The sequence below is a fragment of the Fukomys damarensis genome, unplaced genomic scaffold, assembly GCF_012274545.1.
Source record: "Fukomys damarensis isolate Sample0158 unplaced genomic scaffold, DMR_v1.0_HiC HiC_scaffold_18, whole genome shotgun sequence".
Lineage (NCBI taxonomy): Eukaryota > Metazoa > Chordata > Mammalia > Rodentia > Bathyergidae > Fukomys > Fukomys damarensis.
The window spans coordinates 31,642,971-31,661,491 of NW_022900930.1; the positions used below are offsets into that span (position 1 = coordinate 31,642,971).

Consider the following 18,521-nt stretch of genomic DNA (forward strand, 5'->3'; position numbering starts at 1 on the left):
ACTGAGCACTGAGAGTGGAGGACAGTGGAAACCCCACGAAGCCAGCGTGCAGTAAGCTGAAGGGGGGAAACCTCCAGCAGGAAGGTTGCAAGAATGTTTCCCAGTTTCTCTGAAGCAAAGTATAAAATGTGCCAGAGCTGCTGAGCAGCTACAGTACCAGATACACCAGTGTGGTATGTCAAGTGCAGAGATGAGTGACTGAATAAATCTTCAGGCCAATGTCAAGCTTACCAAATTGAGCTGCAAACAGCTCCCAGTTCTGCAAAAGCTATGGACATAAATCAAAGAACAATCTTCCAATGTTGGCAGTGTGGGGAGGACTGGCCACTTGTCACACTTCAGTGTCTTCAGCCACAGTTTCACACGAGGAGAGTAATTACAGTTAGTGGTGTCCTCTGAGAGTGACGACAGCGCGGGTAGAGGTTGATGAGATGAATGGAGAGGATCACACACACTCATATCTAGAGATACAATTTACTTCTTGTCTTTTATATTTACTCCCAGGATCATAAGGAATCATTTCAAAAATACTTTTTCTTTGAGGTGTTCCTCCTCTTGATTTATATAATGTGCCTTACTTCCAGCATGTCTCCAGCACCTGGTTTTGTAATTATATAGTAGCCTTATATTCCTGCCAGGGTAAGAAGCCTAAAGAGATTTTAAGTGAGTTCCTAGGAAAGAGTAAAAGCTTACATTGTCATATTATTAGGATGGTTGTCAATTCTGAAAAAGATATATATAACATATCATTCCTCCCTAGGGGAGTACCAGGGAAATCTCTCCCCTTGGGAAAGATTCTATAACACTTAAGACAGGGAGTCAAATGTAGATCTGGCATAGTTTTGCCATCAGTCACCTTCTGAGTCCTCAGAGATCTGTGAAGTTTTGAGACCCAGATGTCACATGGTGGAAGGTGTGGCCTTTTATGACTGTTAGACAACTGGTTTTGCACTTAAAGTGTCATTGGACTTCTGGAGGATCTTGCCATACACTATAGTGCTGGTCTTTCTGTTGAAAGATGCCTTTTGCTCTTTCCTCATAGAGATATAAAAAGAATGAAATAGAAGTTTTTCTTGTGGAAGCAAGAAGCTTAAAATAAATATTTACTTACTTATATTTTGACTGTTATCTTCTTTTAAACCATACAGTTGTCACTAAAGTAAATGCTGTCAAGTGCTGGTATTAGCTTTGTGTTTTGCCAGAAATGTGAAAAAAAATTGACCTATAATGTTACCAGTGGCTGTAAGTCCATTTGCATTATGTGTCATCCATTTATTATATAAAATTCTGTGTTATCAATTTACAAAATAATCCTGGAACTTTCATTATTCACTAAGGGTTCTAAATATGGATATATTTAAAACAGTCACGTGATCATGTTAATATTTTAAACTAAATAATAACAGGAGACATTATTATTGCCATTGTGGTAATCAGCCTTGGAAGATGTATAAATACCATGATTAGTCCACAATTTTTTACAATGTAGCTTTTTCTCTGCATATATGCAAAAGGTCTTAAAAAGTTAATTCTTTTTTTAACTGCAAAAACTATTTCTTATTATGGGAAGCAGTAGTCTTCATGACCAGGTTTACTTTATGATATTTTCCCTCTGATTCTGATAACAGGATAGGTGAGTATTCTACTGTTCAATTTTCAAAGTGTGTTATTTCCAGGAATAAGACTCTTTCTGAGGACTGTTCAGTCCCCTTTGTCAGTTAAAAATGCACATATATGTATCATTTTATACAGATTGATAGTGATAGTTCTGTCATGGTAGCAGAAATGCCTCCTTAAAAGTCCTTATAGGTTATTCCCCTCTGCTTAGGAGAAGCTTTTCTAGGATTCATTTTATTCTACTTGTGTGTTATTAAATGTACATACATTCAATAATTAATTGCTTGTTTGAAGTTTTAATTTTGGATTTAATATATCAAGCACCCTTTCATTAAAAAAAAATATTTCTGATGTTTTATTCCCTTACCCAGAAAATAGGAGATCAATCTTGGTTGACAAGTGCATGTCACACTAAAATGATGAAAAATTCAGGCTTTCTCAAAAGATATTGCCTGGTTAGCCAATCCTGATTACAGCATCCTAAGCGATCAGGACAAATCTGAGCTTTCTAGGATACAGAACACAGGTTGCCTCTTTGGCACAACTGTAAATAGCAGTCAACTGTTTAATGAGATAATGTGAATTTTTATAGGCCCATTTAATACTCCAGTTAGATTGCTCTCTGAACACTCGAGATAAATCTTCACCGACTCTTTAGAAATGTTCAACACACAGGTTAATATCTCACTATTGATTTTCTCCACTATGCATCTTGAATCCTTCAAGATCTCTTGACCTATACTAAATATCTTTGTGAACGTTGGTTTAAAAAGAGTAGATCTTCAAAGGAATACTTTAAAAAATCAGTAATGATAGTGAAATAACTTTTCCTCAACTATTAGCAGGGAAGTTTAACTGGACATTTTGATTAGGTTTTAAGGAGAGAACAAAATCATGGACATTTACAAGAAGAATTCATATATTAAGGTTTCTAAACACGAAGGCTATTTGGGGGGAAATTGCCAACAAAGTATAATATTCTTATATGGTAACTGAAAATTTCAAGTTCAATCGGAGTAATAATCCAAACCGCCTTGGACAAAAGCGTGAGATGGTACACTGCAGGAGACACAACAAGACTAACGGTCAATAGACCCAGCAGTTCTGTGGAGCTGGGCCTCTCTGGGCTTTAATTGTTTATCTGAAAAGAACAAAACCCCCCAAACCCCAAAGGGATTAGATCTTGTGAGTCTTTGTGGTTCTAACATTCAGTAGTCTGTATCTAAGAAAATATTAACAGGAAAATCAAGATAAAAAACAACAATTAAAAACAAGGTAAAAACATTCTTGTTTCTGAAAGAACTTTAGAAAAATAAAATAAATATGAATCTTTCCTGTAGAGATGCATCTTGGTACCTAAATATTCTTCCCCAGCTCATTATTATTAAAAAGAGATTCTTGTAAAGATTAAATACTCCATTAGTTTTTGAGTCATTTCTTTTTTTCTGAAATATTGCCCCATTAACAGAAAATGGCATCAGAAGCACTTTATTAATGGTAATACCTCTTAAGGGCTTCCAAATAAAATAATAACATCATTAATATCAACAATATAAAAAATGTAAAAATCCCCAAACAATTAATTAAATAAAACCACTTCTAAATTTCCAGCACTGGTTAAATTGAAGTGAACAAAGACATTTTCTATGTCATTTGGAGTGTGGATTTATTTGGGTTTAAGACTTTCCTAAACAAATTACATCAACTTCACTCCATTTCCTTCCTTAATAAAAATAATGATGGGACAAACATCAGACTTTTAAAATTCTAAAAATAATAGAAAAGTAAAAATAGGTTTCCTAGGGAAATCTCTTTCCTATACCTTTTTATGGTTTTGCTGCTTCTGTGAAATCTTTCTTTGGAGTAACTTGATAGTATAGCTTTTATTGTTGTTGTTTGTTTGTTCATTTTAACTGGATTCACACAAGGGCACTGAATGAGAATCTCAACTGACTTATGGAGCATGACTTTTTATGGACAATAACTAGCTTCTGCTCTAAAAGCAAAATGACAAATGTAAAAGAGAATGGGAAAATTGGAAGTCCATTTCATTATGTAACTTACGTCATTATAGATGTGCCACCCTTGTTTAAAAATAAAACAAAAGAGAATGGTATGAGCACTCTAAAATCATCTGCAGCACTTTTAAGGGTTAAACCTGCTTAACCCATTCTTAGTCAGAGAATGGCACCAAAGAGGACAGCTCACCCCTTCAGCGTGGCTAGTTCTAAGCCTGTGGTAACCTCAGGTTGTCAGAGCAGTCATGCACTCTGTTTCCACCCCCCTCCCACCCGATTAATAGGATCCATTCATAGCTACTCACTACTGCAGGATTTGACCTGAGAAATGCTAGGATTTATTAACTCAGCAGTTGTTTCGAAAAGTCTCTAAATAATCTTCGCCCTTGGCCAGCAAGGGAACTGCTAGTCTCGAGTTCTCAGAAGCAGCTGGTGAGATTCTTAGCCAAGTTCTTCAGATGCAGGAAGTTCTTCAGGACAACCTACTTTGACGTGGCATTTACAAATCATTAAACCAGAGTTCCTGGATCTAGGAAATGTTATTCCTGACTCCTTTGACCCAGATGCTGGCTAACATCTAGTTCATAATCTGTAGATAGTCTATCTTTTTTTTTTCTTTCTTCTTTCTAGGAGCTGACATGGTAGCTAAATTTTTCTAAAACAGTCATGTTAATGTGTTCAAAAATCCACTGCTGAGTCTCAGATAGGGGGTCACATCTGGCCATGAAAATCTTCTTTTCTGCTGGGTTGGAATCCATGCAGCTGTTGCTTACAGGATGAAATAATGTTCTGTCCTGGAGGGATCAGAAAGAAAAGACTGACATAATACGTGATGAATAGTTAAAGCCCAAAGCATACAGAAGTCAAATACTTTTTTATATTTCAATATATACCCAGAGTACAAATGGACCAGCTTTCAAATCAAACAATAGTGGACTGACTTGTCAAAGTGAAACACCATCTCCGAGGGTCTTTTAGTACTATGCAGGGGCTCCAAACAGGTTCAATCAGAGAAGATTAACTTTTAATTAATTAATTAATTGTTGAAAAAGCAACCTATTCATTTCCTGGTCTGTGCCATCATCTTGGGATTTTGGACATAAGTATCAAAGTTACTTGGGGTTGTCAATTGGCTAATAGCCTAGCAATCTGGAAGAAATGTGCACACAAAAAACTATAATGTAGCCCCCAGTAAACAAACACACACGCATACACACACCCAGAAGAGTCAAATTTTTCCTCTTCTCAGACTAAGCCTCTAGTGGGACTGAGAAATATAATAGAAATAGAAACCGAAATGCCAGGTGCTCAGCTTCTGCTTTCAGAAAATGCATGTGGAGAGGGGATAATATCTGAAAGTATGAAGTCAAATTTGTTAACTCTTAAGCTTCAGGATCTTTTCAACCCCTCTCTTGATGTCACAGGTGTTCCAGAGGAACTTTCTCACAGTTTTCTGTAAAATGGTGGCAACATTCACAAAAAGAAAGAAAGAAAGAAAAAGGCAGAGGCAGGTGACACAGTTAACAGCTCAGTGAATGAATAGTCTCGCAGGGTGCCAAGTTTAAGTGCTGAGCAGGTGTCTTCTCTGAACAGGGCTTATTAATATTCTGTTCTTTATTGTGGCACGGGAAACAAAGGCAAGGATGATAGAAACAAAATTTTCTTTAAATAGCATCAAACTTTTATCTGTACAGTGTTTAGGATTCTTTAAAAATGCCAGTAAGATGAGAAAATTTCACTAAATCATGCCTTAAATCTTAGGAACAAGTCATGTTTAATTATTTAGCCTAGAAGTGTTTAGATGTTCTGGTTATTTTTCTTTAAGGGAGGAATACTAAACTTACAATCCTTTTGGAACTAGGATTTTCTCAGCCACCCTTTGTAAACATTTCTGGGTTGTTCCTGGACTTTAGGACTCCAACAAACCAATATTTAATATCCTTTTAGAATCCCGGATGTTTGCATAGTGAGTGGTGTGCTAAGGAAAGGAGAAATAAGGAAGGAGAAAGGGTACAGGCAGGCAATTTAGCTGTGTTTTTATTTTTAGTATCAATAAAGAGCCTAATACAAAGGTTCACTATTCTGCTGTCTTTAAAGGGAAAGTTTCTGGAGCTACTGTGGATTTTACTCCCTCACACAGAGTGCTTCTGTGGTCTCCATACCATATTTTTCATCTCCTGCTTTATTATCCTTGCTGGGTCTCTCCTCTGGGGATGCTCTGCATAGCTCTCTCCTATTTTGGAGTGGAAGTGGCCAGATTTAGGAGGAAGAAGTCTGCTCTGCACCACCCTACACACATTCTTCTCCTGGGTAGTAGCCTCCTTCCCTGCCTGGTCTGCTTTCTTGTAGCATGTCTTACACTCAGTCCCCCTACCCCACTTCCAGCAGTTTAGCTACACGGACCTATTATTAGATTAGTTTTTCAAAGAGCATTCTTATGTGCTAATAGTCGTGCAACCTGTGTAACTTGCAAAATTGTAATTCACTGTGTTCCACATCAGGCATCTCTTTACCTTCTTTCCTGTTTTCCTTCCTATTACTCCTTTCATCAATAGCTTGTGAGACTTGCAGAGGCTGTTTCTTCTTCAAACCATGTATGTCTGTGAAAGCTCAACCATGAGGAAGAAAAAAGAGTAGAACATGTTTCTATTCTCTTTTCCTTCACGAAATTGTGTACCTCTGCAGAGGATGCAAAAGCCAAACTAGGTTTTCTGGACATTATTTTCTGAGCCAATACGGTAATCATTTTTTTTCCAAATCCCATATGGGAACACATGTTCTGACAAGTACAGGTGTATACATGGGAACAACCAGGTAGGGCAAATTCAGCACTACCCTGTACAATGCAGATTATGTTTTCTGTACTTACACTTCACATTCTTATAAAAGTCAAAAATTTGAATTTCTTGTATCTGAATTTCCATACTTGAGAAGCTTCATCAGTAAAATGAGGGCATGGATTAGATAAACCTCTAAGGCCTCTTTCAGCGTAATATTGAATGAACATTTTTTTGCAAAGTTCACTGGTGACAGAGACAGATGACAGGTCGTCACACGAAACCATCCACACTATCCAGTACATCAACTGACTGTGCCTTTGTTAGACATTGCGCTCCACTCACCCTTGTCTTTAGAGTGTCTGGAGATGAAACTTCTGGGAATATGTTCAGCCTTTGCCAGAGCATGCATTTTTTATGGTTGACCTTAGGGGCTGTTATATAATTGTCATTTTTTTGGTGGTTGTTTCTACCCACTTACGCTTTTCGATTACTAAACATCTTTACTGGTGCTTTTCCTGGATGAAATTAAGTCAGTGGATCCAGCAATCAGTCTTTGAATATGGTCTCTTACTCCCTGCCAGTCAACTTCTCTGCCTTTCCTCTCATCTGTCAGGACAAAGATAGCTGTTAACAGAACAGTGCGCAGTCTTTTTCCTGTGGAACAGACTTCAGAGTACTTTGGCAAGTTTGCGGGTCCACAACATCCTCCCTGGATGATGATATACGATGTTCTTATTTTTGGCTTTTAACTACAGTGTTCACTGTTCAGTTCTGAAGAAAGGTGTAGCAAGCTCTGGCTGTTCACCATGGAATGGTTACACTTTGCTTTGCCCCTCGGTTATGGCTTGGGTTTGAAATGTCCCTTTGTGTGCTAGAGGCTTGTTTGCTGTCTGCTGGGCTTTGAGGAGAACTAGATCCTGAGGACAGCTCTAACTTCAAGCGAGATCATGAGATCAAGTGAATTCGTGAGATCATAACCTGATTGCATTATTGGGAGATGAAGGAAAGAGGTTGTGGAGCTTAGTTGAAGGACGTGGGTGATGTGGACATAAACTTTGGGACCATCTGATCCTCGGACCCTTTCTCCCTGGCTCTTCCCTCCCTCTTGTGCCTCCTGGCTGCTGTGAGTTGAGCAGTTTTCCTTTACCACAGTCCTGTGCCATGATATTCCTCCTGGCTACTGGCAGACTTTAGATTGAAACGCTTGAAACTATGAGCCAAAATAAACCCTTCCTCTTCTAAATTGCTTTCCTTATTTTGTCGTAACAGTGAAATACTAACACACCCTGCCACCTTCCCTAGATGCCTACTCTCTTGTTTTGTGTTTTCCTTTTTGAATTTATTTTATTTAGGCTTGGTTTTTGCTTAAAAATTAGAAATCACTGTGTAAGAAACACATAAATTCAGATCTAGAATTGTTGAATTGATCTTCATAATCAGTGCCCTGGGCCAGCCAATCGGCTCACACTAAAAAGTGAGAGTGGGACCTTTTTAGGTAGCTCGTTAAAAAAGATGTCACTTCAAAGTGGCCTGGGGACTTGATTGACATCTGTGGGAAACCTTGTGGCATCCATGCATCTGCACTACATTTTATTAGGTTCCATGCTTACATAGAATCTGAACATTAAAAAAAATAAGCTGTAGAAAACATTCCAGACTGTGGTTCTGTTCATAAAAGAAGCACTGAAGATGAAAAGGTAACAGAATAGATGTGTAAGTGAATAATATACTGTATAGGAAGACAATTCTGGGAATAAATCAACCACAGAGCAGAAGGACAGGCAGAGTGCTGCTAAGTGACAAGCTGGGGATTTGCAGCCATAAGGGATTTGGATCACTTACTTGCCATGTGACATGGAACAAATTATTTAATTCTGTGAGCCTCAACTTACTTATTTTATAAAACATAGATAATAGCAGATCTCACAAGTTTGTTGCGAAGATAAAATGAAAAATTGCTGACACAATGTCTTGCATATGAATTTAGTAGGCAAGTCATAACGATTCTACTTTCCCCTTATTTAGTTTTAGTCAGAAAGCATTCTAAATTTTAAACATCAGAATTCACTAACCATCTGGTCTGAGACCAGCTATTCATCACCAAATAATATTTTCTGACACCTTTGGCAACATAGAGTTTGAAAAAATTATTCTCTGACTCAAATAGTTATTCAAACAACAGTATCTCTCATTTTAAGAAAACGGATTTACACAAAAAAAGATAATCTTTGGCTAAGAAATTAGCTCTTCTGAGTAATTGGTCAGAATTTGTATCTGATGTGTGTGTTTAGGTTGCTGGACGATGTGAGCTCTCTGGAAGAAATACCAATTAGGCAATTTTTTCCCATTTATTTGTATTGCAATACAATACCATTTAGGCTAGTTGAATTCAACAAATATTTATAAAGACCCCCTTTATTTTTTGGGGTCTGCATTAGAGAAGAGGCAGGATAAAACAACCTAAAGTACATCCCCTGATCCAACAAATAGGGGGGACTAATAAGTAAGCAAGAAATGTTTGGAGTAAAAATTGTCAGTGAGGTTGTAGATGAGGGTGAATAGGGTGAGTTAGGTTCAAACATAGGGAAGAGCATGTGAAAAGAAAGAGATGAAATAGCATGTATTTATTTGACATACACTTTTTGATCTTGAGATATTATCAATGAATTCAGTGCTCTCTTGGCTCACAGGCTAAAGAGGTGGCAGTGGGTCACAGACAATAAACCAGGAAGGTAATGGGTAAAATATACAGCCTGCTCAGTGGTGCTCTGGAAAGAGAGAGAGAGAGAGAGAGAGAGAGAGAGAGAGAGAGAGAGAGAGAGAGAGAGAGCGTGCGCCAGGAGAAAACGGAATGAAAGTGGTGGAACCATTATGGAAATTCAACGCCTCTTTGAGAAGGTGACCTGGGTAGGTGTGAAGAAAGAAAAGGAATTAGCCAAGGGAGTCTGGGTGGAAAGGGTCCCAGACAGAGGGAGCAGCCAGTGCCAAGGCCCTGAGCAGGTGTGCTCTATGACAAATTTAAGGAGCACCGAAGAAGCCAGAGTAAGGGCACTGGAGGTAACACAGGGATAAATTACGAGCTGGGGACCAGTATTTCGTGTGCTGAGACCCAGCTATGGAGAGCTCAGCGGAGAGTTTTGTTTCATGAGATATGGGAGATGAGGTAGAAGGAAGAACTGGGTGACCAGAGGACAAGCAGTGTTGACTGAGAAACACAGAAAAAAGAACAGGAGTGGGGTGCAAGTGATAATAATGATTTCTGTTTTAGGCATAATGAATTGGAGACGTTTATGAAACACCCAGATTTAGATGCCTAGCAAATAGTTGGACAAATTGGGCATCAGGCGAGCTCCTTTATGCCAAGCTGGGAAAAGCAACTTACCCCCCACTCACAAATTTCTGCGGAAGTACAAAATTAATGATAAAAGACCCTACTTTCAAAGAGGCTGCTTTTGTAAGAGAGAATTCCCTCAGACCCAATGTCTCTGGTGTCTACTAGGGATTACATGGGAAGGAAATCCTGGAATTATGAGACTAGCTTTTAATCCTCATTTTATCCCTGGGAATAAACTCTGATGATTGCTCAGTTTGTCAGTGATGAAGGTTTCTTTCTGTAAAATGAATGGAATGGGGAAGAAGACAGCGAGGTAACATAAGCAATAAAAAAATGTCTGCATTTGCCTTCCTCCTTTCTCCTCCTTAAGGTTGCAGAGAAGAACAGGGTCAGTGTATAAGTACCCTTTGGATCTTTGGAAGAGAAGCAAATTAGGTAGCCATGCTTTTGCTGTTGGCTTCTGAGCGAATGCAAATAATACCCTGATGGGAATAAAAGGGACAAAGCAGTCTTATTACGTAGCCTGTTCCATTTTTTTCTTTGACAGGCAGAATTCTTCACAGGAGACAATTGGTCTTCTTCCTACACTAGGTTAACTTCACCTATGAGAAAAGAATGCCTCTTAATGCAGGTTGGCGTGCACCCTCAGATGGGGCTGGCTACTGCGACCTCCAGCCCTTCCCCTTTGTTCCTGTCACCAAATTTTCTAGCTACACATTGTGATGTGCATGACAGATCCTCAACTCTCCTCAGAGCACAAAAATCATTTAAAACTCTTTTTTTTTGATGTGTTAGATCTGTGCTTTTTAAACCATTCAAAGACATCTTGTTCTTTTAGCTGAATTCTTAACATGGCCCACAAGATCTTGTACAGTTCTGCCTCTAGCCAGATGTCTGGCCTTATAGTTTCCTTCACATCCATGCATTTCAACTGGATTCTCTCTGTTCTGAGAAAACCAAGAACCTGCCTACCTCAGGGTCTTTGCCAGAGTTTAATTCCTCTGTCTGGGATCTTTTTCTCAATCACTTTCTTCACATATCTAATTACTACTCATCTTTCTTCTTTAGTAGTTAGACAGAGAAGCCTCCCTACCCTTCTGAATTGGATAGTGCCCATATTTTGTGTTTGCATGTTGTCGTCCTGTGCATTTAATTTATTTAAGTATTTGTCTGCTTCCACCTAGACTGACAGTTCCATAAGTAGGAAAAATCATCTGACCCAGACCTTGTTTACATGTGTCCATATCCCTGTGTTCTCTTGTAAACTGCCTGAGGTCACGTGAGCGCAATATCTACCATTTATTGAGTGTGCATCTGTGTGTCCGGTGGTACAACGTGCTCTATTCATTATTTCCTCTTGAACCACATGAGGCATAGTGAACATGGGAAAACAGGAAGATAGATTTAGCTATTCACTCAATAAATACTAATTAAGCACCTACTGTATCCTACACTGTCCCTTAGGTGCTAGAAATACTACATGAAAGAAAACACAGGAAATCTCTATCCTCATGAAATTTACATTCTAATATATATTTGGCTGTAGATACATTTAAAATGGTACAGAACTGTCCAGTATAGAAACACAAGCAGTTAGACCACCTTTTCCTGTATCTAACCCTGTCTGGGAGGTATAAAATCTGTTATCCCATCTTTTCCTGCATCTAAGTCTATTGGGAGAGTTAAAATCAAATCAGAAGGCAGCTTATTGAATACGTGGAATAATAAGAGGTAACATAAATTGGACTCATTATATGTCCCACTCTAAGTGCAATTAAATTATATTTAATCATTACTTCACTTTATTGTTTTTGTCCTTTTATAAATGAGGAATACAATTTCCCAAGGTCCCAGAGCCGGGTTCCGCAGTGGAGCCAATGACTCCAATTTCAGGCCTCTCCGGCTCCAAAGCCTGAACTGACCTCTAAATTGTGCTTCATTTTTTTCCATGGCTCAGCCAACTAGCAATCTTGCTCCTTCCTCACATCTGCTTAGTAGGGAAGATGTGTCATCTTCAGCAAATACTAATTTAAATCTTTCATTTCTCCTATCGTCACAATTTTCCTCTCTCTCCCGCTCTCCCTCCCTCTCTCTCCCTCTCTCTCTCCCTCTCTCTCTCTCTCTCTCTCTCTCTCTCTCTCTCTCTCTCTCTCTCTCACTCTCTCTCTCTCTCTCTCTCTCTCTCTCTCTCTCTCTCTCTCTCTCTCTCTCTCTCTCTCACTGGGGATTGACCTCGGGACCTTGTGCTTGCGAGGCAGGCGGCAGCACCACTGAGCTAAATCCCTGGCCCGATTTTCCTCTCTTTGACATCCTTGATCTTGGTAGGCATTCATTCAATTCAGCCTCATAAAAGAGCCCTTCCTACTTTTGAGGGACTGAAAAATGTCAGTGAAGCGTTAGGTAAAATGGTTACCTGGATGAACGTTGCTAAATTGAAATGGCAAAAGTTAAAAGATTGCAACAACTAAGTGACTTCAGGTGGGTGAGACATCTAGGTAAAAACAAAATGGGAAGATGCCCCTATTTGAAATGTAGTTCTTTCCATTTAGTCACTAGTGTTGGCTCAGAATGACCATTAGCTGTTGCTCAAAACTGCTTCCACATGACTGGGATCACATTCAGTGTCGAGGGAAATACTTAAGTAGAAGAGTTCAAAAATAACTTTACTGTGGTAATACTAATCAAATAAACATATCATTTACAAGTGACTAATTCTCTTTATGTGTTTTTACACTGGATTATTTAAAATAAAGAGTCACAAGACTCTGCACTGCCATTTCCTGCTAATTCAGAATACACTGTTAGATTCCCTCTTGAAAAAATATTCTCTTGCCAGGTGAACATCTGCCTCTCCTGGGAGTCAGCCTGGCTCTTTTTTGACAAGGTGGCTAAACTATCAATTCAAACCTAAATTTTCTTAGGGTACAATGACTAAGTCACTAGGGTCCAATGACTTAAGTGCTGCAGGCACTGTGTCTGATTTTCAAGATATTTTAAAAATCCATTTTGTTTTCTTATGGGCAAGCTGGAAAAATAGTGGCTTAGAAGATATTACTATTAGGTAAATTTATATCTGAGTCACTTCCCTCAGATTATGATTGTTAGTGGATTATTGTCACCTTTATTAGATGACAGAGAGCTCAGTTATTAACTTTGTGCACTGGATGAACAACTTTGAGGGCATGCATAGACACTGATCCAAACTGTGAATGGGACAAAAGTGTCTCAGTGGCTAATAAGTTGAATCAAAGAGTCAAAATCTAGGTTGTGTAAATCTTGTGAGGTAGATGGACTTCGAGTGCTAGGGATGGAACCTAGGTGCTAAGCACCTGCTCTGCCATTGAGCTACCTTCCAGCCCATGAGATAGCACTGAGCAGAAAAAAATGGATAGCTACACAAATACACAGAATGAATTATAGAGGTAGAAGATGAGAGATGTGTCTGTGTAGTTAAATAAGATCAAAAGATTGTGAGGTTTTTAAAAAACACTGAAAGTTCATTAATAAGTCCAGTATGTGATGTTAAGGAGGAAAATCTATTCAGGTTGAAATAAGAGAAACACTGCTCACAACATGCTAGGAGCCCATAACAAAGGGTGTTACAAACTCATTTTACTGTTTTGGGTTAAAACTCACCTAGAACACTGTGTTCTATTCTGGGAAACATGACACTTTCCAGGATTGTCTGGAGCATAGCAGGAGTGAATGTTCAGGAGACTGCGGGGAAGCCAAATGAAATCATACCAAGAGCAGAAGCTAGAAATTGGGCCATTTAATCAAAAGTGAAGATTAAAGATCAGGCAAACATTTTCAAATATTTGGAATTTGTCTGAAGTAAAATGGATTAACTTTAATCTATGTAGAACCAACGGCCAGGGAAGAGCTTTTTACAATTGGAACTGTCCGGAAACAAATGGGCTGACGTGCAAGAGTGTAGCTGCCTAAGACCACAGGTCCAGGATATGGTAAACACCTCATAAATCAAAACTAAAGTAGAATTCCATGCTTTTTTAAGTTAAACTAATGGTGTATTCTTTTCTCATTTTGGATTTCAATATATAATAAGAATAAATTAGAATAACAACCTCATGGCTACATTGGGCATCTTTGTAGACCAACATAAGTATACAAGCTGAGAAGCCAAAACCTTGGTTTCTATCTTAAGATAAAAATAGTCAATGTATGCACATGTCAAAAATCCACCTACTCAATTTTTAAACTAATGTGATTATTTGCCATTTAACCTTCTAAGTACTTTCTTGTATGCATTTCCTATATGATGCTTATTTTTAAGTCCTTTCTTATGGAAGTTAAACTATAAGGATATCCTACATAGCAACTACAAAAGTTAATTTGAAATCTTTCACTTTGGGTCCTTGGGGAGGTTTCTGTGGTTTTGAGACAAAGAAATATATTGTTTTATCCAGCACAGTTTAAGGTTCACAAAAGAGGGGCTCATACCAATAAATGAACCTAAGGGGTCTTTAAACTAGTTATTAGATATTAGGTAAACCATATACAAATGTGCAGAAAGTCTCCTGACCTCAGGTAGTTAAGGACAGACAAATGACTAACTATGCTTGATAAATGTTTCAAGTACAAAGAAGAGAACAGAATAGTTTATGAGTACAGGTAGGGTCATATTCTAGCTGGAGCAGGAGGGAGGAATAGGTTAAAGGAAGTAGACAAAATTTGAGCTGTGCATGGTAGCAGCATATGCTTTTAACTCCAGCATACTAGAAGGCTGAAGCAGGAAGTTTGTAAATTCAAGTCCTGCCTGTGCAATTTAGAGAGTTTGAGACAGCCTATCTCAAAATAAAATATAAAAAAGAGCTGAGAATGTAGCTCACTCAAGGCTCTGGATTCAATCCTCAGCACTGGGGCTGGGAGGGGTTGTGAAAATTTGAGCTAGCAAAGTGTTCTCCATTTTACTGCCTGCCAAAACCTCTTGGGAGCCTTCAAAACGTATCAATCCTTGAGCCCCACCTAGAGAGCCTTAGTCAGCGTGTCTTTCTGCCAGTAGAACACTGCCTTAATAACTGTACTTTTACAATATTTTGATGCCTACTTCTTTTATGATGCTTAATATTTGAGATTTTCTTCTTTTTCAATATTTCCTTGGTTATCTTTATTCAACCTTTCCATTTCATTCTTTAGAATCATTTAATCACTTTCACAATTAAACCTACATGGATTTGATTCATTTTTCATTGAATATATAGATTAATTTGAAAGCAGGCATCTTCCTACTAAGTCTTATAATCCTTGAACATGAATGATCCTTTTTTATTAAAAAAATTATTCTTAATGATATTTTGTAGTTTTTCTCCTCTCTATCATCTTCTCCCTCCTCCTTCTCTTCATCATCCTCTTCTTTCTGCTTTTTTTGTATGTGGTGCTGGGGATCAAACCCAAGGACTCACATATGGAAGGCAAGCCCTCTACCACTGAACTTGTTTTCATCTTAGGGCTACGTTAAAAGTGCCTATTAGTTTTTAATAGTTTAGCTGATCGTCTTTTGTATTTTCTAAATATTTAAACATCATCTGTGAATGGACTAATGTCTTGCCTTCTAATTTTTATATCTCTAAATTCTTTTATTTGCCTGATTACACTGAATAAGATGTTCTGAATTGATTCTGAATTGTAGGCGATTGTACCCAGTATCTTATTTTATTCCCAGCTTATGGAAGAAAAATTTACATTTAGTTGCTAAGAGTGACAGTGGTTGTAAGTTTCTAGACATACTTTTTATTTGAATGTTTATTTATTTATTTATTTATTTTTGCTTTCTATTTGGCTAAGACTATTTGGTGAGATGGTAAAAACTAGAACATTTAACGATAGACTCATGCAGGTAAGACCTCTTACACAAAAATGTCACTTTAGTGCTGTGGGTAGAAATGGTCTTTTTTTTTTTTTTGAGACAGGGTCTCACTATGTAGCTGAGACTGACCTGAAATTCACTATGTAGCCCAGGCTGGTCTTGAACTCATAGCAATCCTCCTACCTCAGTCTCCCGAGTGCTGGGATTACAGGTGTGCGTCACCACGCCTGGCTAGAAATGGTCTTTTAAGGAAATAGTGACTAATTGATGGCATATATGTATATATGTGTGTGTCTACATACGTACATATGTGCATATGTCTATATATATTAATTAACTCCTTACATTATGCACATAAAATATATACCAGACTATGGAAGATTAAATGCTAAAGCTTCAAAGATGACTTAGAAAACAATCTTAATGACTTTGGCATAAGCTAGGATTTCCTGAACAGAACATGAAGAACCCAAACACAAAGATTAACTTTTCATTAAGACCCTCTACTGGAGAGAAAAAAAGGTGAGAAATCAATTGGACTATGATATTACAGTATACATATCCAACAAAGCACTTGTACTTAGACTTTTTTTAAATCCCTAAAAATGCATAAGGAAAAAAATCAGGCAACCTATGGTAAAAAGTGGTCAAAAGACTTGAACAAGCCTTTCCCAAAGAAGATATCCAGCTTGAAATCCCACTTCCTTGGAAGGCTGAGGCAGGAGGACTGTAAATTTGGGGCCATCTTGGACAATTTAGCAAGATCCTGTCTCAGAATAAAAATTAAAAAGGTCTGGGCAGGTAGCTCAGTAGTGGAGCACCACTGCATTCAATTTCCAGTACTGCAAAAACAAACAAACAAGCAAACCCAAATGGCTAACAAACATATGCTACCTCTAAAATCTCAAGTGAAAAAAATACAAAGAGAAACTGACAATGCCCAGTGTTGGTGAGAATTCAGAGCAACTGAGATCCTCATGTAGTGTCTGTACCTTGGCCATGCTCTCTGGGGCTTACTGTGCCCAACTTCCGGAAATTGGCCACTGCATCTTTCTATCCAGGGGCTTTGTCAAGCCACAAGAATAGCTCCACCTGGAAGAGCATCAGGCCAGAGGTGGCGATGACTAATTTCCTCCAGGAGCAGTTCGAATCGAAGATTGGCTGGAGTGACCTTTTCTGGCTCCCTTCCCTTCCTCTTTTCACTTCTTTCCAGTCTATAAAGATTTTTTTTTTGGCGGGGGGGGGCATCTCAAATAAACCACTTGCATTTAAATTCTTTAGGTTGCAACCTGGGAAAATGCAAACTAAGGCCTGAACTGTACTCTAATAAAAATGTTTGTTTAAAAGGAAAGAGGTAGGGAAATAGCTCTTAATTCGGTGAGGATAACAATAGTTAATAGTAATTAGGAGAGATTACTTTAGTGATGGACTATATCAGGTTATTCCTCACCACTATTTTCAATATGAAAAGTGTATTTTGTTACCACACTGAAAGAAATTTGATCATATGAGCAGAAACTCAGCTAGATGCTTTACATGGTCTATCTCACATATTATTCATGTTATTTTGATGCAGAAACTGAAAATAAAATACTTGAAATAACTTCTTCAAGATCCTGTTAAAATGTCATGATCAATTAGGGTGAGTTAACTTAACTCGAGGCCTGACCACTATACAACCAGATTGCCAGGGCCAGAACTGAAGGGTCGGGATGAGAATTGGGAATTGTATTAGTTACTTTTCTCTTGTTGCTGAGACAAAATACCTGACACCCAAAATTGGAGGGCAAGGGTTTTATTTGGTTTACAGTTTGCAGAGGTTTCAGTCCATAATCGGCTTACACCAAGACAGGAATGGAAATGGACATTGCAGAGGAGAAATGACACGGTGTGCACAAGGCAGCAAGGGCAACGAGAGGAGCAATGAACAGCTTTTTTTGCCCCTTTTATCTCATTCAGACTACAGAGATTAGGGTGCAGCCAAACTAATCACTCACATGTCATCACACGCCCTTAATCCCAGCATCACACATTCCAGATTCAACTACCTCTGGGAAGGAAAGTCTACCTCATCTGCAGGAGGCTTTGGTAGGACATCTAAACACAAACCATAGCAGGAAGTGAAAGCGTTTTAACTTCTAGTTAATGAGAAGCCAAATGAAGTTCAAAAGAAAAACAAACAAGCAAACAAAACAGAGGATGCAATTACCAGATGTTGATGATTTAAATGTTTTTATTGAGGTTGCTTTAACAATTCCTTTTTTTTTTTTTGAGACAGAGGTCCCCTTGTGATCAGAAAGAATGAGTACCTATTATTATAGGATATAGTAGTGTAATGGAACATAGGCACAATATCATGGAACAAGAATGCTCTTCTTTTGTGGTAGCAAAGAAACACATCTAAAACTATCTAAAAGCTGGTTGCTGCTATTAGATTAGAAATTGGGGCCTGAATACAACCTTTGCCCACTCAAATGAGGCAACTTCTGGTCACCTTATTTCTGCAAGAAATCTCCATGTAGCTGGAAGAAGCCTGGCTAGTATGAGTGGCCCTATATTCAACAAACATTGAGGGCTTCTAGGAATATTGATCTTATTTCTTAAGTGCATGGCAGAGGAAAGAGCAGAGACTGCAAAATCAGATTTACTTGAGTTTGAATGTTAACATTGCCACAAATCTTCTAGTATCAGTGTCTTCCCGTGTAAATTATACATAATAGTACCTTGGTTTATGAGGTTTGAGATGAAGTGTGTAAAGCACTAGGCCCAAACCTCCTCTTCCTTAACAGTTGGAGGTGATGCTGATCGTTAATTACTTTAGGAGCTTAGGAGATGGGCTAGTTTATGTAATTAGCATCTAAGTGATTGAGTTGATTCGTGGATATGCTAAGAAGCATTGCTCCAAAACAAATTCAAAAGACTGCTAAACTGGTGGAACCCCGGGG

The 18,521-nt window shown here is 38.3% G+C and overlaps 1 protein-coding gene across 1 annotated transcript in view; it reads right to left on the reverse strand.

Annotated features, from left to right (window-relative positions):
* Positions 1-3,293: 3,293 nt before the first annotated feature.
* Positions 3,294-18,521, reverse strand: part of Galntl6 (polypeptide N-acetylgalactosaminyltransferase like 6) — a 1,019,213-nt gene continuing 1,003,985 nt past the window's right edge. The window contains exon 13 of the mRNA XM_010629830.2: positions 3,294-4,429. Within this exon, the coding sequence (XP_010628132.1) occupies positions 4,262-4,429 (168 nt within the window). The 3' untranslated portion in view covers positions 3,294-4,261. The remainder of the gene's footprint in view (positions 4,430-18,521) is intronic.